General features: G+C 40.3%; 1 protein-coding gene across 1 annotated transcript in view; it reads left to right on the top strand.

Annotated features, from left to right (window-relative positions):
- Positions 1-607: 607 nt before the first annotated feature.
- The window catches only part of UGCG (UDP-glucose ceramide glucosyltransferase), a 46,320-nt gene continuing 22,557 nt past the window's right edge, over positions 608-24,370 (top strand). Inside the window, exons 1-2 of the mRNA XM_004372163.2 lie at positions 608-1,135; positions 20,169-20,310. Coding sequence (XP_004372220.1) covers positions 1,038-1,135; positions 20,169-20,310 — 240 coding nt within the window. The 5' untranslated portion in view covers positions 608-1,037. The remainder of the gene's footprint in view (positions 1,136-20,168; positions 20,311-24,370) is intronic.

Below are 24,370 nucleotides of genomic sequence, written 5' to 3'. Positions count from 1 at the left end.
CTTTACATTCTGAGTTTAATAATTTATTTTATATTACAAAGTGACCAAAGTGCATAGAGATCTGTGAGACACACGGAAATTGTTTTACTCTCAGGTCCGTTTGGACCCAAACTCCACAGCATTAAAAGCAGTGAGGGAGGAAAGCAAAAGGAAATCCCTGGGCCTAAGAACTTGGCCTGGAGGAGGTATGTTAGCTCGCTCCAAGCAATGCCCAGCGAGCGAGAGGCTGCTGACACAGTGCTGGAAGTTAGTCCGCGAGTCAAGCTCGGGCGTCTGCCGGGAAGCCGCGTTTTTTCGTGGGGCGCTGTGGAACAGGAGAGTGGGACAGAGGAAGAGCAGCCCACTAGCCAGACACAGGGTCCCGCTCCACCGCAGCCGCTGAGGTAGTCCGGCCCAGGGCTGCAATAGTGCCTGCCCGGGACGCCTCTCCCCGACGCCGCGAGGTGCGCGGCAGCAAGAGAAAGGAGCCCAGGGAAAACCCGATCGGTGTCCAGCAAAAGCCGCCCTCTGCGCACTCGCCTCGGTGACGCAGCGGGCGCGCGGGTGGGGAGGAGCGGCGCGCACCGCCCTCCGATGGGCGGGCGCCGCGGTTCCGGAGGGCGGGGCGGGGTGCGCCCCGGAGTCCAGGCGCGAGTCCCCGGTTTCGATTAGTCCGTGGAACTGCGGCGGCGGAGGAAGGCGACAGAGCTGCGCGGCCGGGAGCCCAGCGGCGCGGCGAGGGCGGGGGCGCAAGAGCGCGGAGTCCAGCGAGGGTCTGGGGAGTCGAAGCGGAGCGTGGGGCCGCGGCTGCCCTGACCACAGAACACAGTCTTCGAAGCACCGGCAGCCGCGAGCGCGCAGAGAACACCTCGCGGGCGAGTGCGCGCGGGCGGGGGCGCGCAAGTCCTGCCCGCCCCTTCCGTCCCCACCCCCGTCCGCCCCTTCCTCTCCCCACCTTCCTCTCCGCTCCAGCGCCCCCGCGCCGGGCGCCCCCCGAGTCCGCCTCCTGTGAGAACGCTTTCCGCGGCGGCGGCCGGAGAGGGCCGGCGGGCCGGGGGATGGCGCTGCTGGACCTGGCCCTGCAGGGAATGGCCGTCTTCGGGTTCATCCTCTTTTTGGTGCTGTGGTTGATGCATTTCATGGCTATCATCTACACGTGAGTGAGGGGCAGTTCTTGGTGTGGGGGTCGGGGCCTCGGAGACGGACGGGGGTGGGGAGATTTACTCTTTGGAGAGGGCTGGGCTCGGGTAGGGGTAGAGAAAGCTCATTCTCAGACTGCTTCCCCCATTCCTTCTCCCCTTGGACCGGCATGGTGGTATAAAAATGTTTGGCGAGTGAGGGGGTTGCTGGGCTGCAGGCGACTGCATAGCCAAGGAAAAGGAGACTGCTCTTCTTACGTGTCGGGCGGAAGGTTGCTTACTGGGGTTGTGTTGGGGATTCGTGGTGCTTGTCGTCTGGGCCAAGATGTATAGTGTATTATTTGTTTTTTTTTCTCGACCCTGGCCACATTTCTCTTTTGTTAATGGTCGTTTCCTCTCCTTCGGGAGCTGCACACAGCTACCTGCAGACCTCCCTGTGGATTTTCTTCTTCCTGGAAGAGCTCTATGCGCTCAGATAGGTGTGAAGCACCTGTCCACCTTGAAAAATGTCCAGCAAACCTTTGAGCTGTCATATAGCTTGAGTCATGTCAGCTTGTACATTTCAGTGTGGGTTTCCTTCCTGTTTTCAATTGCTTATTTATTGTCTTCTTTTTATTTATACGCCCTTCCCCCCCATACACATCTTTTCGTTAGTCATTGAACAAACACTTCTTGAAGCCTACTAGATGCCAGTTACTGTTCCCGTGTTGGGGATACAGTGGTGAGCAGGACAGAATTCCTGTCCTCATGGAGCTTTCCTTTCTAGAAGGGAGAGACAGATAAAAGATTATTTCAGAGAATGATAACGCCTATGAATGTAGTAAAACAGCGTGATGGAATAAATAGTGTCAGAGGGTATGTGGCTAGCTTTGATATTTCAGTTGTTTAAATAAATGTCTTTAAAATGAAATCTGCCTTCCTGAAGAAATGACAGACTTGCATAGAACACATTACTAATATGGATTCATGTGGCTTTTTTAGTCTGAAAAAAAGGATCATTGTGTGTAGTAATCTTTACCACCAACTTGTATAGGGTACAGAGGAACCCTGGTGACGCAGTGGTTAAGTGCTTGGCTGCTAACTGGAGGGTCGGCGAATGGAACCAATCGGCCGCTCCGCGGGAGAAAGATGTGGCAGTCTGCTCCGGTAAAGGTTAACAGCCTTGGAAACCCTATGGGGCAGTTCTACTTTGTCCTGTAGGGTCCGTATTAATCGGAATCTACTCAACGGTAATGGGTTTGGTTTTTTGGGGGTTTTAGTATAGGGAATATTTTAGTAGAGGAGGGGGAAGGCTAAGAAATTACTTTTGTTTTGTTTTTTTCCTTTGTACTACAAAAAAAGTGACTTCCCTTTGGGGAGTATTACATTTTATTAGTATAGGGTGGCATTTCCTGGTACTTGAGAAAGATGCTACATTGCACAAAACATACTGATATTTCTTTGAAGGTCAAATAAAACATGAAGCTTGGATAGTATTGATCTTAGTTTTTGGAATTGGAATTGACTCGATGGCAACAGGTTTGGTTTTTTTGGGTTTAGTCCCTGAACAGGGAGCCCTAGTGGCCCAGTGGTTAAGTGCTGGACAGCTAACTGAAAGGTTGGTGGTTCGAACCCACCAGCCTTGGAAACCCTTTGGGGAAGTTCTCCTTTGTCCTCCTACAGGGTCACTATGAGTTGGAATTGACTTGATGGCAGTGGGTTTGGTTTGGTTTTGGTTAGTCACTGAACACATTCTGGAGTTCTTAAAAAAAACAATTTTGTTACTTTTTTCAATCATAAGAATAAAAAAATGAGTGCTGTATAAAGAATATAAACAATTCAAAGAGGAGTAAAAAAAAAAAAGTTAAACACATTACAAAAAAAACCCGCTGCCATCATACACACCCCAAAATTCCATTACCTTGTTAGCCTTTTGTGATTATCCTTCCAGTTTTATTTCTGTGTATGTGAAAATGGGACCACATTATGATTATTGTTATCCAACCTGCTTTCCAAATTTATCCATTAAATGCTTACTGAGAAGCTCTTGTACAAGGCACTGTTCTAGGTGCTGGAAATGAAAAGTGAAGAGCAAGACCCACAAGGTCCCACTGATATGGAGCTTCCGTGTAAAATGTCACAACCATTTTTTCATGTCAATATATATGTGATCTCTGCATCATTTTTAATAGATGCGTGGTATTCTCGTTTATGAAGTACTAGCATTTATTCATTTTTGTCACTATTGATGGGCATTTAGGTTGTTTCCAATTTATCAGGATTAAAAACAACACTGTGATGAATTCTTATGCATGCATCTTCGAGAGATGATCTTCTTAGTTTACATCTCTAAAAGGGGAATTGTTGAGCCAGAAAAAAATGAAACAAAACACCAAACCCACTGCTGAAAAAAAAAAAAAAAAAAAACCCAAACCCATTGCCATCAAGTTAATTCCGACTCATAGATACCCTATCTATAGGACAGAGCAGAACTGCCCAGAGGGTTTCCAAGGCTTGTGATTTTTTCCAAAGCAGACTGCCACGTCTTTCTTCCGAGGAGTGGCTGGTGGGTTTGAACTGTGGACCTCTTTGTTAGCAGCGAGGTGCTTAACCACTAGCCACCAGGGCTCCTTGCTGAGCCAGAAGTGGTGCACATTTTTAAACTTTGATACATATTGCTGTATAGAAAAGTTGTATCTATTCATAGTTCTGGTAACATTGTATGATGGTCCCATTTAGCCTTATACCAAATATTAGGCTTTTTACTGTTGTTTTTTATTTTCATTCTTTTAATTACTAGTTCCATTGAACGCTTTTCATATGTTTATATGGTAGCTACAGTTAGTTGTAAATTACACACTTATAATCCTTTGTCTGTGCTGCGATGTATTGCACATTCACCTTTTTGATTTTCAAGTTCTCTTCATATGAAGGTTGCTTGTCTGTTATCTGTGATATATTGCATTTTTTCCCCCAGTCTGTGTTCTGTCTTTCAACTTTGCACATGTATTTAACATGGAGAAAAGTGTGTGAGTGTGTTTTAGATAGTCAAGCCTTTTTTTTTTTAATGTTTTCTGACACTGGTGTAATTTTTTTAATCTTCCCCATTCCCCTAAAGTATTACGTACATACGTTAGCCTATGTTTTCTTTTAGTACTTTTGAGCTTCTTCTTCTTCTTTTTTTTTGCATTTTACTCTTTATTGTACTATGAGATCTAGAACTCTAATTTTAGCTTCATGTATTTAGCCGCTTTTCCCCGAATCATTGATTGAATGGTGGTTTGATTATTCCAGTTTTGAAATATTTTCTTTATCATAGACTAAATTCTTCTTTGTCCTTGGGTATACTTCAAGGCACCCAGTACTGTTTCACAAATGGATTGGTTCTTGTACCAGTAATTATTACCTTATTAGTAGTGAGGTAAGCCCTTCTTTATTCTTTTGCAAAAATTTTTGGCTCTTCACACATTTTTTGCTTAGAGATGAAGTCTAGAACTGATTCTTTTCTTCAAACTCTAAGTAATCCTGATTTTTTTTTAAATTATATTAAATTTATAGATCAATTTGGAGCAAATTGACTTCTTTCCATGTGGAATCATGATATATCTCACCCCACTATATACAGATGTTGATAAAGTTATGCTTCTTTAATTAAAATTGACGCTATTGATTTACCCTAATATTCCACATAACCATCTTGAAATGTTTACATTCTTAAACTTGAGGCAACTCCAGAATTGTTTTAAGTTATTTTGTGCTTAATAATAAACAGCAAAGTTTAAAAAACAAAACAGAACACTTGTGGTTTTTGAGAATAGTGCACACATTTAGCTTAGTTGAGATACTGTAGAGAGGTTTTTTTAAAATTAATTTCCTTATGCCCCACAAAGTTATCTTTTTTATTCACAGTTATAGGTTCCTGAAATATTATGTGAAAATAGAATAAAGAAAAGGCAATTGGTATACGACAGATTAGGATGACTTGCTAACTAAAAGAATGCTGTGAATACTTTTTTGAAATGGATCACTGAACATAAAGCAAGTAATCAACAGCTTAATGTATGTATCAGTTAAAATTTACCTTTTGTTAAGTACCTTTTTTTCTGGTCCCACCTTCAAAAATTGTATGTTTGATTTGATTTCTTTCTCATTGAGGTAAAGATACTTCCCAGTTTAATATAAGAGTTGTTTTCAAGCAGAGAGCTAAGGTCCCTCCTCCGTTTCTATAGAAAAACTGCAAATTTGACATCTCAACAAGCAAGGTTAAACAAATCTGGGAACAATATTTTGGCTGAATACTATGCTAAATATTCTGCGTTTTTCTGAAAAATACATTTTTTGAACATATATTCTATGTCCCCTCAAATCCTCTTTGGAATAAGTCAAAGTATAAATAAATTAAAATAAGCAAATATCAGATACTCTCCTAGAAACGTACACTTGCAACTGGTGGAAACGGAGCTTATTTTGAAAATTTTTGTGGCTCCATATCTGGTTGTGAGATTAAGGAGCATAGTCTGTGGGCTACTACGTGTTAAAAATTACAATATTTGTATTACTTAAACATTAAGAAAAATTAAAAACCAGTTGGTTACTTTCAAAAATGAAATGCATGTGTAAAGTATGTAATGATACCTAGTTAATTTAGATTTGCTATTGTATCTTCTTAAAATGAGATAAAGCAAAAGCTAAGTGTTGGCCTGTATTAAATATGGAGCTGAATTTGATTAATACAGTGAACCATGCTTGTTCTGTGAAATTATTTGTTCTCATTTCACAAACTTCTTACAATTCCTAGAAGCCCGTATTTTAAACTTTTTGATGATTCATGAACTAGGAAACTAATATTTTAAAGTTTTTAAATTATCTCAACTCGTATCTACCTACTGCTTTGTTCCTTTCCAGTTTTAATATTGAACTGGTGCTTAGTAATTTTATACCACATTTTAGATGGCAGGTGTTTGTAGCATGTTTGTCTATCATGTTAAATGTATATTCAGAGTAGAGCACTTGAAATGCAACGGTCTTATTCCCAAGATTTTTAAGATCCTAAAAATAACTAATGATTATAGCCTCAGAAGGCAGTTGGTTAAATGACCTTTATGGTTCTTTCCTTTTCTGAGAGCTGGTGGGATCCAGTTGTTTTCTTCCCTTTTGGCCCTTAGAAGCCATATTGCTGGCTGATAAGGGTATCTAAGCAAGACACCTTGCCTTTTTTCTTCTCCTCCATTCTTTTCTCCTCTGTCTCTTCTTCCTCCCCTCTTCCTCTAAGGTTTTCCTTTTTTACACCCTGCCCATAATGACCTAATGTTTAGTGTTAGGCCTTATCTTCTTATTAATTGACTGGAGATGCCACACTAGTGTGGAAATATTTCTTATATCCGTAAATAAATATTGACTACCTTCTAGTCAAGCAGAGGTCCTTTTCCTGGAATTTTTTTCAAGTTAATTCTACTATCTTAAGAATTCTAAGAAGTTTGTGAAGTCAGAAAAGTTAGGATATTTCTGACTTTTCTAGAATTGCAAATTTTATACCTGATGTATAGCTTTTGAGTGGAATTTTAAATACTCATTGTATCAGAATAACTGTGATAAAGTACCTGTCAGAAACTAGTTGTGTTTTTAATGTAAATTTTAGCATTTTGAATGTTATTTTTAGCTAGTATGATTTTTGCCCTTAATTCATGAAAACATTGGTGTTCTGAGCCTTAGTGTTTTTGAGTTAGTAAATTAGAGTCTTAGTGTAAATTGAAAGCTTCTTATCTGGATTTGGTGCAGAGGATGCACTTGATGTTTGGTCAGGTTTGGGTCAGTCAAGGTCATTGCTGCAGGACCACCTTTTGATGAATGAATGAGGTAGTTCAACAGCTGAGCCCTTTTAACCTGAGCCTGGGAAGATATAAATCGGACTGTAGCATGATAGCTTTAAAAAGCAAAATGAAAATGGTAATTTGGTTTTAATATTTAGTGATGGTTCTGTTGGGTTTTTTCCTAAGCCAGTTTTTTCCTCTTTTCTCAAATCATTAGTTCAGTACACCATCCTCATTTCCCTAGATGACTGAAACTGTCTTTACTCACCTGCAGCCTTGCTCCTCTTTTAGTTTATTTTTCCGATTGTAGCCTTCTGCTTCTGGAACACTAGTTTTACATCATGTGCTTAAAATCTTACCATGGCTCCCCATTGTCCTGACATGCTCTTCTCTTCAGAGCTGTACTATTTCTTCAGCCACACTGGATTTTCTTCAGCCACATTGGATTACTAGCATTCCCCTGAATGTGCCATGTACCTTCTTTAGAATTCTCTTTCCTTCCTTCCCTTTGTTTTCTTCCTTCCTTCCTCCCTACTTCCCTTCCTTCCTTCTGTCCTCCCTTCCTTTCTGCCTCCTCCTCCTTTTTTTTTTTTAAACTAACTCCCATCATTCAAGTCATTTAAGACTTTTGTTCCTTACCGGGTTAAGTGCCTCCTCTTGTGTCTTTTATGTAGTGCCTTGGATTTACCCATCTAAATTGTAGATGTGTGTTTAGTTGTCTTTTTTCCTAATTAGATTGTAAGCTTTTGAGGTTAGGGATGGTGTCTTATTTTTTTATTTATTTATCTTCAGTGTCTAGTGGGCATACAATTATGATCTGTTAATCAATCATCTTTGAATTTTTTCTAGAAGTAATAGTGGATTTTTCCTCATTTCGTCTCATTTGGCCCTTTGATTTGAGGGAGATTGTCAGAAATTGGGGTGCTTTCAGTGGCCGTGGACTTTAATGAAATTAATTGGACCAAGTGGAATCTTTATCTCACTGTTTCTAATCAATTGCAGATTAAAGTAGAAACAGGGCTATATCAACATGTTCACCTATAAACTCTTCGTTAGATCTGAACTTTTTGCCTGTCCTGCAATAAATATCTTCACACTTAGATTTGGCCTTCAGGAAATGCAGACCCCAGGGCTATCCTGAGTTGGTTGACAAATGCAAATCACAACGAGCATCCCCACTTTCCCTCTTGTCTACAGCATTTTATTTTATACACAAAACAGTTTAATTTAAACATCATCTAGTTTTAAAAGGGTAGTTTTAGGGGATTGTTTAGAAGCGGATAGGGACAGTCCTGTAAGTTTTCTGTTGATATGAGAAGCATAGATTTTGAGTTTATAGCATGTTTGAGGGTCCTCTGTGTTTTTTAGCACTGTCTGGTGGGACTGTGTCTTCTGCCTGGGTGTCTTTCTTACTTAGTTGTTATCAGCAAAATACCATGTTCTACCCATTTCCTGGAAACTAGGGCTAACTCTATTGTCACAAAAGGGTTATTGAGTTAGATTTTTTTTTTTTTTTAGATTAATAAAGATCTCCTATTTATTTTCTGGAAACTTGGTGGCACAGGGGTTAAGAGCTCGGCTGCTGACCGAAAAGGTCAGCAGTTCGAATCTACCAGCTGCTCCTTGGAAACCTGTGGGGCAGTCCTACTCTGTCCTGTGGGGTTGCTATGAGTCAGAATCGACTCTGGCAACAGGTTTGGTTTGTCTTTCTTGTATTTGTTTTCTACGGTGGTGGAATCCTTTATATTCTGTAGTATGTAAATCCATTGTCTGATAGGTGAAAATAATTTGTATTTTCCTATAAAGTTAACTCACTGTTCTGCTCTCTGGGGAATCCTGTGTCCACAGAGTTAAGGTTGTACCAGAGGTATGCTTGGTGTTGCTGAGGAAGCCTATTTTGATGAGTGCCATTTTTGAAATGACAGGCGCCATGTGGAGAAAACATTAGTCATGATACATACAGATCACAAATACACAGTAACAGCCTTCTAGATAACAGTCATATGTAACAACAAAAGCCTTTAATCATTGAAAATTGCTGGCACAGACTATGTAAAGAACCTGCTGACATCATCAACCGAATTTTCCATGAAATATTAACAAGCCTAGTGGGCATGGTTTTTCAGAGTAAGGCAGAAGAGATAAATTCCTAGAGTCAGATACGCTGTTTCAACTGAATCACACAACAAAACTATAAAAGCAGCACTATCTGGGGCTATTAAGCAAGGTAAACTTTGCCTTCAGGGAATGCATCATCTCCCTTAAAAGCTTTAAGTGACGTTCGTTTGTGTGTCTCACTTAGGGGTGGCTTATCCAATAAACAAGGTAAGCACAGACTGACTTGTGCTTACTTACTAATCTGTAGTGAACAATTTCACATGGGTTTCATCACATCACTTACCCTGCTTACTGGGTCATCTGCTCCTGTTGGGGATTGTAAATTTGGAAAGAGGCTTTGCTTCTGTAGGAAGGTGCTGTGGGATTGGGAGAGAGACAGATGCCAGCCATACCTAGAAACAGAATATTTGGTGTGGTGAAGAATTGTGAAATTGTTCACTGCAGATGATCTGGTAAGCACTGTGCTTACCTTGCCTATTGGATAATCTGCCTCTGCCCACTTCTGTGAGGTAAAGAGCTGTATTAAGGTTGCTGCAAAGGTTTCTGTCAGTAGACAGAAGGGAGGGAGAACTGCTGGTCTGGTCTCCCTTGCTTAGTGTTTGGACTCTCTCCAAGGACTTTCCCTTCGTACCAGGCTTCCCTCCTGCTAAAAACTAAATTAAAATACCAAACTGTAAAATAACCATCTAAAAAATGCTTATGAACCATTAAATAAAAAACTGAGAGAGAGAGCTAAAAGACTGAAAGGATAAAACAATAAGCTAAAATAATGAAAAAGAATGTAGCAGTTTTAGAGACTGGAGATGTTTGGAAATAAACACCATCTAAGATAAAATCATACAATTCCCTCAGCTCAAAAGTTTAAAACCCTTGTGCAGAGGTGGTTAGGATTCATCAGCCTAAAGCAGCTATAACATCCAGCAGAACCCCTAAATATTTCTTATCCAAGCTTGACATTCTTTAAAGTGTTTCTTCCAGCTCACGGTGGAAAGCAGGACCCCTGGAAGCCTCTCTCTCTTTTGCCTGTGATTCATCCCTTGCAAACTTTTGGACTACAGGCAGGTCTTGAGTTACTCTGAGACAGCTCCCAAGGTGATTACCTGTGTAGCAACAGGCTGTGAGCACCTCCCTGATGTCCTTGAGAGTGAGGATGCCTTAATTACATGAATGTGATTTTTTTTTTTTATAGAGAGTGACTCTAGCTCCTGATTTAAAATTTAATTTTAGAAGTAATTCCTTGGGAAAATGATCTGTGTATTGAAAAATGTACAGTGCTTTCTATCTCCCAAAAATTGTTCACTTAAGTTTAGAATCATTTTTATTCTTTAAAAAGGAAACAAATCAAAACCATTGACTAGTTATATAGGAAGTCCATTACTTTTATACCCAATGCATTCCTGAAAATGTGGTAAAATCAAATTTCTGAAAATCAAATGGATTTATGTATTAAGAGGGGAGATTCTATTTCAAGAGAACTAAAAATATTGTTAAAATCCCAAATTATGGCTCCGGCAGCTCCCGATGCCCGGGATATGCTGCCACCGATTAAGAGCTTTCCAGATGTTAGGGATTTGGGTAAGGGGATCTCTCTGTCCTGGAGTGGGGCGGGAAGGCTGACTTGTATCCTTTGTTCTAGGAATTGTGCTAGATATAGAGATATCTGGAAAACAAAACATTGTGGTAGAGTCAATTCCGACTCATAGCAACCCTGTAGGGAGAACTGCCCTATGAGGTTTCCAAGGCTGTAATCTTTATGGAAGCAGACTACCACATCTTTCTCCCATATGAGATATTAAAAAACAAAAACAAAAAAAACCCCGTTGCTGTCAAGTCGGGTAGAACTGCCCCATAGCGTTTCCAAGGAGTGGCTGGTAGATTCAAACTGCCAACCTTTTGGTTAGCAGCCAAACACTTAACCACTGCACCACCAGGGCTCCATACAGAGATATAAGGCGCATTAAAACAGAATAGAGTCTCTTCTGGAATCCTTCATACTAGAAGGTGGTATTGCTTGGAGTTACATAGTAACCAGGAGTTACTTTATACGTTGATTCTGCTGCAGTGTGGAAATGGTCTTGCCCAGGCCTCTCAGCTCTGAGGGTGGCACCCTCACCCCTTGCCAGAGGTCACGTGAAGGGGATTCTTGTGACTGCATGATCCAGAGTCAGGTTCTGAGGATAGAGGAATAAAGTCAGGACTGTGCAGCTGGAACTGAGAACACTAATCTAAAGTTTAAAAAGGAGAGCTCAGCTAAAAAGTAGACAATAGTAACCGGCCATTTTTAATGGAAATAATTGGTGATACTTAATGTTCCTTATTCTCATACTTGTATTGTTTTTATATTTTGGACAATGTCTATAGAACTTGAAATTGTTTCTGAAGATTGGATGTAATTTTAACATTGAATATAATTTTAACCTAAGTATTGGGTATAATTTAAACTTTGCACTAAATGTATTTTGTGCTGTGTTTTGAGCTATGCCGTTTTAATTACGATCTGGGGCTTTTGATGATTTTCCTTCCCCTTTTTTAATCATTCTTTTTACACAAGAGCTGGCTTTATGTTAAAAAAAATTGCTTAATATTTAAATATATATGAAAGAATCTTAAATGTATGTGTATCAGTTTCCAGTCCTTCCATTTTTGTGTATAAGGCTCATCAATGTCCAGCATCTCTAAATAACTACGATAGATTCAGAGAAGTTACATTGGGTTGAAAATATTCTTAAAATTAGAGTTTTTGTTGTTTTGTTTTAATTACTGATAATAATAGCTACCATTGAATGTTTGCTTTGTGGCTTAATCTCATCTATTTCTCATTACCCTATGAAATGGGTACTGTTATCCACAGTAAAAAGGGTGCTGAGAGTCTGATCTCCTCTAACTTCAAGAGAGGGAGGAGAGAGAATCAAGATCAGCAGCCCAAGGCTAATTCCTGTGAGGTGGAGGTTAAACATACCTCCACCCTCCAACCTTTTTGCTAATTCTGACACTAACCGTTCCTCCCACAGCGCTCTCTACTTCTACTGGGTTTGATAATTCAGTGCATTGGCCACACAGAACTCAGAGACATTACTCACAGTTATGGGGTTTATTAGGGAAATTCAGCATCAGGAACAACTCAGGACAGTTCTTTGGTCAGGACAGCTCCTCTGCCATGCCCAAGAGGAGGCCTCTTCCTCTGCCCCTTGGCTGCTGGGCCCCTCGGGGTGGCCTCTGCCCTGCTTGGACAAGTGTTACAAAGCTCTTTAGCTCCACTGAAAAGTGTCTGGAGGCACCCCACTCCACCAGGAAGCCTCCTGCCCAAAGGCTCTCAGCTCTCTCACTCCTTGGGTTGGCACACCCACTGTAACTGCCTTTCTTCATCTCCTGCCCATCTCTTGGTTCTGCTGCCTTTGCTGCTGCAGTTTCTCTGCCGCTGCTGCTCGCCATCTTGTGCCATCTCCAATGTTACAGCTCTGTCTCACTGTTTCCTGGGTCTAAGAGGTTCTCAGTGCAGGGACCCCAGGTCCAAAGGACACACTCTGCTTCCGTCTCTTCTTTCTTGGTGGTAGTGAAGTCCCCCACATCCACCTCTGGGATGGCTCATTTTAAACTTCGTGGGATGGCAAAACTGACCAATTCCTTTGTTAGGGTTCCATACACCTTATTTGCATGGTCTCACCCTCACAAGGGTGCCATGCACCTAATTTGCATTATTAACAAGCTATCTAATCCCCTCGGTGGGCCATAAGCACCTCATTTGCATGAGCCTGCCCACTCATTTGGTGGGAGTTACAAAACCATGATGAGAAAGGCCACAGAAAAAGCGATCCATTGCACTGCATCGGCATTTAAAAAAACAACTTGATATAAAGAAATAATTTGTCCAGGGACACTCAGACAGTGTGCTGCAAAGCTGGGAGAGAAATCTAGGCAGTCTATATCCAGCCCAGACTCTTAAACCATTATGCTATACTGCAAAATAACCCAGAACTATAGGGATAGGGTACCTAGAGTGGAAATTTCTCCAGTTGCTATGAATCTTATTTTCTGATAATTGGCAACATTTTAGATAACTTTGGAGAGAGCCCACACTCATTGTCTTTCACAACTTTTCCTTGTTCTCACACCACTTGTACTACTTCTTCACAGGCTTCACTTTTTCAGTCAATTCCATAACTTCTGATGTTTCTAAGAGTTCCCACCTCAACCCTCTTCTATTTTCATTGTAATCTATTCTTCCTAGGCTAGTGGTTCTCAACTTTGACAGCGCTTTGGAGTCACTTGTTGTTAGCTGCCCTCGAGTCAGCCCCTGACTCATGGTGACCCCACGCACAGTGGGATGAAATGCTGCCCGGTCTTGTGCCATCCCATGATTGGTTGCAGATCAGGCCACTGTGATCCTTAGGGTTTTCATTGGCTGATTGTTTGGAAGTAGATAGCCAGTCCTTTCTTCCCAATCTGTCTTGGTCTGGAAGCTCTGCTGAAACCTGTTCAGCATCACAGCAACACACAACCTTCCATTGACAGATCAGTGTCGGTGGTGGCTTCACGTGATGTACATTCACTGGGAATCGAAACTAGGTCTTCCTCATGCAAGGCAAGAATTCTACCACTAAACCACCAATTTCCTCTTTGGAGTTGCTTAGGGGGCTTAAAAAAAATACTGTTGCTTGGGTATCACTCCTAGAGATTCTGATTTAATTGGTCAAGGCAACAGGAGTTCTTAAAAACCCCCAGATGATTCTGATGTGCAGCCAAGGTTGAGAACTACTGCCCTAGGCTGTTTATCCACAGTTGTGTCCTCCACCTGCCTGCCATCTGTTGGCTTCATTTAATTCTCCATCTAGCCCAGAACCCACAATTCACCACTTTATTATCTTGTCCTTTGCCTTTCCTCATATCAGTCTGCCGTGTTATCCTGAATCTATCCCATAATTGATAGCTTCTCAACTTTCAAAATCCCACAGAGGGTAATCGCACAGCCATGTGGATTAATACTACTACACATTCATGGTTTCAGATCTCAGCCAAGCCTACAGTGGTATCTGGCAGTTCTCTGTTTCTGTATTTAGCTCCATCACCCATTACTGGCAGGACTTCTAAATCTTCACCAGTCTACTGAAGCCCCCACCCTCATTCTTCACAGATTATCTTAACTCCTTTCACACTGCAGATCTTATCATGTCATTTTTTTTCTTTTCTCTATCTTTAAGCCACCCTTTGGCTAGCTCTTTCCCTTAGTATATGTAGTCAAGTATTCTTTTAGCATATGCACTCAAGTGTTCTTTTAATATTAAACTGAAAAACCTTCTACATCTAGCTATCACCCTGGTTCTTTTGCCCTTTGACTTACTGTCAGATTTTGGGAGAAAGTAGTGTTTATTCACTATTATCACATTTTCACCTCCCATTCATTTACTTCTTAACCCACTTTTATTTATCTTCCCCTTGTGCTCTATCAACTGCCCTATCCCCTGCCCAGAGTGCTCTGAAGTAGCCAGATACATACTTTATCTAGTGGGCACTTCAGTTCTTATCTTGATCTCTCTGCAGCATTGGATATTCTTTCTTGAACCTTTTGAAAAAGAAAATAGCCTAGCCAAATAAAGCCTTCTGCGACATTACCCTCTTCTTGGCTTTCTTCCTGTTTCTCTGGTTCCTCACTCTTGGTCTCCTTTATGTATTACTGGTTCTACAATATTATTTTCATTCTTGATCATCTTTAAATTGCATGTTCTACCTGTTAGACTTATGGATTTACCATAAGATATGTGGATGGCTCCCATATCTTTATCTCTAGGCTAACTTTATCTTTTGAACTGTGGATCTGTACATCTGTTTATCTACTCTTCATTTATTCAACTGATTTCTTTTTTTTTTAAAAGTTGAGAACATACTATGTTTCACTGCTTTTCTGGGCCCTGAAGAGTTTATAGTCTACTGTAGGGTTTCTCCCAGTGTGGTTCACTGGTGCCTGCATCAGAATCATTTGACGTGCTCATGAAAAGGCAGATTCCTGGGCCTCACAGCTGGTGGATTAAATTGGAATCTCTAACTATGGACATTATGTATACTAAATGTTGAAAACAACTAGTCTCCTGGATAGAAGACATTGCCACTTCATATTTTAAGAGTAACTTTTAAGTTTGTGTGTTCAAAATAATACTCATTACCCTCTTCCATCTCTCATTGTGTCCATATTTTTTGAATGGCACCACTAGCTATCTAAGCCCGAATCTGGTAGTCATTCATGTGCACTCCTCCTTCTTCCTCTGTTTGCTCCCTAGTCCCCTCATTGGCCATTGGCGAAGCACCATCAATTCTAAATTCTTATTTCCTTGATTCTGTCTTTCTTTCTATCCGTTTGCTGCCTCTTTAGTTTGTACACCTATCTTTTCCTTTGAGATGTTTATAATATTTTCCCTTACCTTCAATTTTTCCTGCCTCGACTCTGTTCTTTCACTTCCTTAAATATAAAATGTGATTATTGTTGGTTCCTTATAATCTTTCTTGGTTATCCATTGCCTGTAGACTGAGCTACAGGCCTTTTCAACGAAGCTAAAAAAGAATTTATAGCAAAGATGCGTCTCACAGTGGTGCTTCTCAAGCTTGAATATGCCTGTGAATCACCTGGGGATCTTGTTAAAATGCAGATTCTGTTTCAGTGGAACTGGGGTAGGGCCTGAGATTCAGCGTTTCTAACTTCCTAGATGATGCCAATGCTGCTGCTCAGTGGACCACGCTTTGAGTAGTGAAGTCTTAAAGGACTGCCTCCTAGGAGGAGTTAGATGCTTCCTTCTCTGTGCTCTCAAAATGTTCTGAACATACTTACATTAAAGTCTGTATCACACTGCATTTACAGAAGCTTGTTCACAAGTTACTGTGTACACGTGACAACCACCTCTCCCACTCTAAACACATGGAAATGTTGATTTCTACGTGCGCATGCACAGACACACACACACACACACACACACACACACACACACACACACACACACACACACACACACACACACACAAAACCTGGAAATAAGAAAGAAAAATCTCCAGATTCCAGAGATGAAGAGGGAATGCAAAGCAGTGAGTTGGACTTGTCTACTAAGTCTAACCCCAGTAGTAGTTCTGGGTTGGTTTCTACTTACTGATTTTTCTCCTCATTATTAGTCATATTTTCTTGGTATTTTGTGTGCCTGGTAATTTTTAATTGAGTGCTAGACTTTGTGAATTTTATTGTGTTCAGTGCTAGATATTTTTGCATTCCTGGACTCTCAACTCTATCTCCTCAATTCAGGGAAGTCTACTGGATTTAGCCTGGGTCTCCCTTCCTTGTGCCATGGCCTGGAGGCTCTCTCAAAGCAGTAAGCTGGGCTAATTGTTTTCCATGTCTCAGGCATCACTGTCTTTCTTTACCTGACATCCAGTGTCTTGAAAAACATTTTTCCCTATATTTTGTCTTTTTTTTTTGGGTTGTTGTAGACGGGAGGGTAAATTCAGTCCTTGTTTTTCCATCTTGTCCAAAAATGGAAGTCCAGGGCTATGGTGGGGAGAGGGAAGAGAAGCTAGGGTTTTTAGTACTTCCATAGGGACAAAGACAAGGCCACATGATATTTGTAATAGCCAAAAACTGGAAACAACCCAAATATCTATTAACAGAGAGTAGATAAATAAATTTGTGGTATGTTGATACAAAGAGTACTATACTAGAATGAGAAAGAATAAACAATAACTAAATGTAACAAGATGGATGAATCTCACAAGTATAATGTTAAGCAAAAGAAGCCAAACACAAAAGAACACATCCTGTGGGGTTTCATTTATATAAAATTTTAAAACAGGTAAAGCTAGTCTAGGGTGTTAGAAGTCTGGATAATGAATACCCTTGAGGGGAGGGTAATACATAGAAAGGAGCATGTTGGGGCTTCTGGGGTTCTGCTGATAATTCTGTTTCTTGATCTGGATACTGATAGCATGGGTGTGTCATTTTGAGAAAATTCATTGAGTTATATATTTATATGTGACTTTGCTGTATATGCGTTATGCATGAATAAAAAGTATGTGCCCCCCCCCCAAAAAAAATGTTAAGGCTGTAAACCAAATGCATCACAGGAAGGTAAAACTGGGTTTCTAGTATGGAACCTGAAACTGAGAACGTGCCATACCCAAGATCCTAGCAGAAAGCAAGTCACCTATTTCAGGCTGAGGGTGGAAATGGGCACCTATGAAAAATCCTGTGTCACATGTGGGTGTACAGATTCATACAGTCTAAGTAATACAGAAACCCTGACCCAAGATACTAAAAAACTGGTTTGAAACCGGTAAACCTTATAGGATCCCGTCAGAGTCACCCATAAAGCTAAAGCTGGTTCACTTGGAGGACTCCACCACTCAGGCCACTTTTGAGATACAAGGCAAGTGGACTGTTGATCACATTTTGAAAAAGTACAGCTGAAGATTGGTGAACAACACACTGGGCATCACCAAAGTGCCTACCAACATTATTTGTACATGGCAGGCAAAATTCATACATTCTTGTTCCATCTTATTCTGTCCTTTATTCCCTTAAACTCTTTCATTATTTCTGTGTCTTTACCTCTCATTCTCTCTGTGCTGCATTCTGGTAATTTTTTCAGATCTAGAGTTCAGTTCTCCAGTTCTCTTTTAGTCTGCATACATACAATCGGCTGTTTGTCTGTTGACATTCTAATGTCAGTAATCACATTTTTTCATCTCTAGACATTTGGTTCTTTTCGTATATTCTTGGTCATATATGATGGTCTCTCATGTTCCTTCTATTGGACGTTGTTCAGGCAATGCAGGTAGTGTGCATTCTGGACCTCAGACCCACATGTGTTCTCCAGAAGACTGTTTTATTTTATTCTACTTCATCTAGGACGGAATCCATGATAGGCACCATCCCCCTCATCCTTCTGTGGGCTGGGCAGTTTTCAGCTTCACTCTTCAAGGGTTCCAGATTTATACAAGGTTCTCAGACACAGATTTCCTATCATTCTTGGGCCTCAGGCTTCCTTCCATGGCTAGGTCACCAGGGACCAGCAGTTGGCCCTGGGGTAAGCATTGAATCCAGCATTCGCTTACTTAGAAGTTTATTTTTGACTTTGGAGAGGGTTTCCCTTATTTTCTTAACAGCTTAGACATGTGTTTAAAAACATGCTTTTAGTGCACACAGGTATTAAAAAGGAATAGAGAATGTGTGTGTGTTCGTATACACTATATATGCTTGTATATGCATTTTTTAAAATCTCTGGAAGAATAAGCAAGAAACCAGTAATACTGGGGAGGCAGTGATGGGAACTAAGGGGATGAAGGACAGGTTGAGCAGGGAGACTTCTTTTTTGTGAACTTTCAAATATTTTTAGTGATTTTGAACCATGTGAATTATTACCGGTTCAATAAATTAAGTCTATAATTAAAATGCTTCCCCCTCCCCCCCACTAGTCTAGATGTTCTGTATTGGGTGGGTTTCTCCAAACATGTAGTCTACTAATTTGTGAGAAATATAATAGTAATCATTTTTGTGGTTATATGATTTTTAGATCATGGTTTTCCCTTTTTCAACCCTCTAAATGAACTCTGAAGATCAATATTTTTCAAATTATTTGCGGTAAAGGATCAATCCTTTAAAATTCTCCAGTCTGTCTGGACTGATACTTTGGTAAATAACGATAAAAATAAATTACTGATCACATGATTAGATGTCATGGCAGTGTCAAATTGCTATAACTGCCAGTAAAAAGCAACTCATAAAGTAGACCACACTCTGAGTAGCACTGCTGTAAATGGTGCACCTTTATTTTCTGGCATTTTGTGTTATTGGATTAGAAATTGATACCACCCTTTTCTTGAAGTTTCTTGTGGGTATTTTATTTTTCCATTGTAGGTAACCTCTTTTTCTATCTATAAAGATGTTTGTATGGCCTTATCTGAAACATTAGGCATTTGCTGCAGCACACCCCTGCCTTAATTAACTGGGAGTGAGCCTGTGGCCAGCTGCTCTGGGTGATGGTACTGATGTACTTCCAGAAGTCTTTTATACATTGATATTCTCTTTCATCAAATCTAAGATGCATTGATGTTGATGTTTTCATGATCTTCCAGAAGGTCTCATAGGTTGGTTTTCGTGCTGTTGAGTCAGGACTGCTGTCTGACTGCCAGCAATTGTAAGATACCATTGGTTTGAGATGTTAAAATGTGAGAGAATGTGTGTCTTAGAATCTCTTATGGATGGATGGCCTCATGATTGTTCTAGCCTCTAATTACGGTTGAGTTGCCTGGAGATGTGCTTATGAGAAGTAGGAAGGAAGCCTTCAGAGACTCCTTTAGAAACTTCACCACTCTGCTGAACGGCATCTCTTCCCTTTGTTGTGACAGCCTGACATTAACTGGGACACGTTCTCTCTTCTCTAACTGGCATTTCTTCCTTTGGGATGGGCCTTGCACTGGGATCCTTGGTCAACTTATCTGTGAACTGCTGACACTGGTATATTTTCAGGTATCAGTAATAGATAATTTTCTTGCCGTTGAGATTTTTTTCTTACCTTCATCTTCCTCTGTTCTACCTCTGCCATTCTGAGATTGTGATTATTGGGAGTTCCTCTAGTTATTCCATTTTCTTGTTTTCTGTGCAGGCTGATTGGTACTTCTCTCTTGTACTGTCTGGACTGTTTGTTACAGAAATTTCTCAAAATTTTATGATTACTTTTCTGTATTTTTCTGGTGCAGATATGGGTATTTTCCCCATTGTATAATCCTTTGCCACTTCAGTGGCAATTTGAGAATAAGTACAATTAATGGGTGGGCTAACACTGTCATTCATTTCTTTACCATATGTTTATTGAATGCCTACTGTATGCCTAGCACAGTTCTAAGTACTGAGAGCACAGCAGTAAACAATAGGCTAAGTTCTGACATTTATTGGAGCATTCATTCTGCTTAGTTCTAGTTTTCCTAAACTATAAGACTTAATGTGGTTCTACTTCCCTTCATTTTCAGAGCTCCCTTTAGAAAGGTGTCAATTAAAAAAAAAAATCTTAACTCAGAGTTTAGTAATTTATTGACAGCTTGGTGCCTGTTTTATTTAGATTTGACACTAATGTATGCTACATAATTAATTTGTTGTGTATCACTTGCTTTTTAGCCGATTACACCTCAACAAGAAGGCAACGGATAAACAGCCATATAGCAAGCTCCCAGGTGTCTCTCTTCTGAAACCACTGAAAGGGGTAGATCCTAACCTGATCAACAACTTGGAAACATTCTTTGAGTTGGATTATCCCAAAGTAAGTATGGTATTGTACTTATTAGGAATGGGCTAGACCATGCTTTTTTTCCTCATGAAAAACAAAAAGGATTTTTGACACTATATAAGGTGAAGGTGTTAAAAACTCATGCTGATATCTGCCTTATGATATTTAGGCTTTAGTAGTTGTAGTCACTGGATGAAAATGGGGATGGGGAAGGAGTATAAATTTCTTTTCTAACCACCTCTCTATGTCTGAAGTAGAAATCCCTGAGTAAACCTCCTAGAACTCAGACATTGTTAAAAGTGCCTGGTAGTTTGATGCAGAGGTCTTGTTTCATGAGAGTCAGATGTGAACAGTGGAAGAGGAGGCAGTGAGAGTGAGAGGGCAGTGTTCCGTGGTCTGGAGTGGGAAGCAGGATAGCTAGAACTAGTGCGGATCTCCTTGGAAATCTGGCTTTTGAGCCAAGGATAGGATATAGGAGTGGCAAGGTAGAACTTCATCGTATTTGATTTTGAATTTCTTTATTTTTGTCACTTTCAGTACCTAATTTTATTGCTCATACAGTTTATACAGTCTGAATATCTGTAAGCTCATTTTACCCTCTCCACTGGAAAACTTTCAGTTTTCTTGAGGTGGAAGTATTCACCTGTAGTTTCTTAGAAGAACTTAATATTCCTTGATTTCTATACTTAACTTCACTGCAGCTTTTTAAATTGCCTGTTTGAGACCTTGCTTTTAAAAAGACATTTTGGTGCTAGTAAATTACTTGTGAGAAAAATGTGTCCTTAAATTTCTACCTGCTTGCTTTTCAGTGCTTTTAATTTTCCCTTTGTGGTCTCTGTCTACTTGCCTCAGTTTTTCCCCTTCTTGCCTCAGTTTTTCTCATAGCTATTTTTGCCACTTAGAGACTCTTCCCCTTTTATTTTGTTAGGACAGTGTAGCCCTAATAGTGAGAAGGGAGAAGATATACATACCATGCTTCTTATGGTGACTGGTTTTAATGCTCTTATTTCTTTTCTTTTAGCCTTTATTTTTCTCAGTAGCACCAGTGAAAAGAATAGAGAAGACACAGATGTGATAGCCTCATTGCAGCTCTTGTTAAATATATAGACATGAGTATCATTCAGTTACTTTTTAGTATTGTTTTTGTATTATCTCTGTGGGGTTTTTAGAGTTTAGGTATTTGAGCTAATTTGAAGCAAAAAAAAAAAAAATATATATATATATATGATATATATATACACACACAAACAAGCTAAGTATTTTTTAGCTTATCTGTATATATACATACATGTAATAATTTTAGAAATTTGAATCATATACATGTATTATCTATTCAATAAATTAAATATGTAGTCTTCTAAAAGTAAGAAGATATAGTTAAATATGCTTGATTTTTTCAAACTAAAAATGCAAAATGTGACCTTTTATAATTCAGAAAGAATGATATAAATAAAATTGTAAATTAAGCTTTGTAATAAGAAAAATGGAAGAATTTTCCAGCCCCCCCTCCACCATATCAGTAAATGCAAAGGAGAATTCATGTGAATGAAAGTATATACTCATTGATTATGAATAAATCTTAGGGCATAGCTTAGAATAATACGCATTTATCTTTGTGGAGCTTAATCTCACATTTCAATTTTTTGACCATTATTCTACTCTTTCTTCTATCCCCACTCAACCACTGTGTAAACTTAGTTAAGGAATATTGCAGCTCTTATGAGATGATAATCATGGGATTTAAATGGTTGAGGAAGTTAGTGTGAGTGTTAGTTGTAGAAAGAGTTTTTTAAATAACACTAAGAACGTGTATCTATTAATTATGAACATTTTCATTGAATCAGTAGTTGATTTTTTCTTCTGAATTTTTTTTTTTTTTTTTACTGCAGTTCAGGATTATCTCAAGAGCTTTACTTTTTACTTATTTTTTCATTTAAGTTATGGCATTGAGACATTTAAATTGGTTGAGCAGAAAGTACTTGAAAATGAGCAACAGCATATACAAGAGATTGTTTTTGTTCTTTTTTTTCATAATTTTATTTTTTTTACTTATTAAGTATTGTTAGTTGTGTAAATAGAAAATTTAGAAAGCAAACAAACAAAAAAGTGCAAAGTACCTCCAATCTAACGGAAAATTTTTATCTCATGGCATTTTATTTGCCTTTTTTTAGGGGGGAGGATATTGTATTTTAGGTGAAAGTTTACACAGCGAATTAGATTCTCATTCAACAGTTCATATACAGATTGTTCTGTGACGTTGGTTACAGTCCCGGCAGTGTGTCAGCACTGTCACCATTTCTACCCCAAGTGCCCTATCCATCCAGTTCCTCTGCCCCTCCTTGCCTTCTCATCTTTGCTTTTGGGTAACTGTTGACCACTTGGTCTCATATAGTTGATTGTTTAAAGGAGCACATTTTTCATGGGTGTTATTGTTTATTTTATAGGCCAATCTGTTATTTGGCTGAAAGGTGACCTCCTGGAGTGACTTCAGTTTCATGATAAAAGGGTATCTTAGGGTGATAGTCTCAAGGGTACCTCTAATCTCTATCAGTCTAGTAAGTCTGGTCTTTTTTGTGAATTTTTGTTCTACATTTTTCTCCCATTCTAACTAGGACCTTGTATTGTATCCCTGGTCAGAATGGTCAGTAGTAGCTGGGCACCATCTAATTCTTCTTGTCTTAAGCTAGAAGAAGCTATGGTTTGTGTGGGCCATTAGTCCTGTGGACTAATTTCTTCTCTGAGTTTTTGGTTTCCTTCACTCTCCTTTGCTCCAGATGGAAAGAGATCAATACAGGTATGTGTCACTTAATGTCCATAATGTGTTCTGTGAAATAGGACATTATGTGATTTGGACATTGTGCGAACACCATATTATATGCAGGAGAGAGGCACACAGGATGGTCACTGTTGGGCCTGGGACCTGCACTGCCACGCTGAGAGACTGCACAAAAACTTTGGCCCTGCTGCTGCTGGTCTGCATGGTTGCCTCCTGTTCTCCAGGAGCTGCTCCCAGCTCCCACCCACGTACCTGCCCACCAGATGCACACTCGCCATCCAGCCGGCCACTTTCCAACCCCACTGTGTCACTGGCTCCCTTCCCTTCCTTCTTCCCTGCCTGGCTTCCCCACACCCCCTTCGTGTTGTTAGGTACCATTGAGTCAGTTCCAACTCATAGCAACCGTATGTACAACAGAATGAAACATTGCCTGGTCCTGCGCCATCTTCACATTCATTAAACGCTTGAGACTGTTGTTGCAGCCACTGTGTCAGTCTGTCTCATTGAGGGTCTTCCTCTTTTTCACTGACTGTCTACTTTACCAAGCATGATGTCCTTCTCCAGGGACTGGTTCCTCCTGACAATATGTCCAAAGTAAGCAAGATGAAGTCTCACCATCCTTGCTTCTAATGAGCATTCTGGATATACTTCTTCCAAGACAGATTTGTTCGTTCTTCTGGCAGTCCATGGTATAGTCCATACTCATTGCCAATACCATAATTCAAAGGCATCAATTCTTTGGTCTTCCTTATTCATTGTCCAGCTTTCACATGCATATGAGCCAATTGAAAACACCATGCCTTGGGTCAGGTGCACCTTAGTCCTTAAAGTGATGTCTTTGCTTTTCAACACTTTAAAGAAATCTTTTGCGGCAAATTTGCCCAGTGCCTGTCCCTCAGTGGGTTTTAATTTCAGCCCTGCCCACCCCTCCTCCGTATCTGCCTCCTTCCCTGACCGGCTTTCCTGCTTCTCCTCCAGCCACTGCTGCAGCCCAGACCACTCGTCAGCCACCACCACAGGAGAAGCTGTGGCCTCGGGCCCAGGCGTGACGCACAGGGCACTGGGGCTGAGTAGGGCAGCGACCTTGGTGGCCTGACATTAATGCCAGCCCAGTTAATGTCTTGACTGCCAGAGGCGAGCGTGTTGGGACAGACAGCCGTAGATGGGCAGCCGGGATCCCCTCCCCCTACTGACTCAGGGCCAGAATGGATACAGGACCTGGAGAGCTAGTGAGAGATTGGATCTCCCTACTTAATAAAGTACATCTGCTATATCCTGTTTTCCAATTGAGATAACCTCATGGGACCACAGATATAT

Source organism: Trichechus manatus, unplaced genomic scaffold (assembly GCF_000243295.1).
Source record: "Trichechus manatus latirostris isolate Lorelei unplaced genomic scaffold, TriManLat1.0 scaffold00016, whole genome shotgun sequence".
Lineage (NCBI taxonomy): Eukaryota > Metazoa > Chordata > Mammalia > Sirenia > Trichechidae > Trichechus > Trichechus manatus.
Note: the sequence above shows the minus strand (reverse complement) of the source record. Positions and strands in the feature narration are given on the sequence as shown.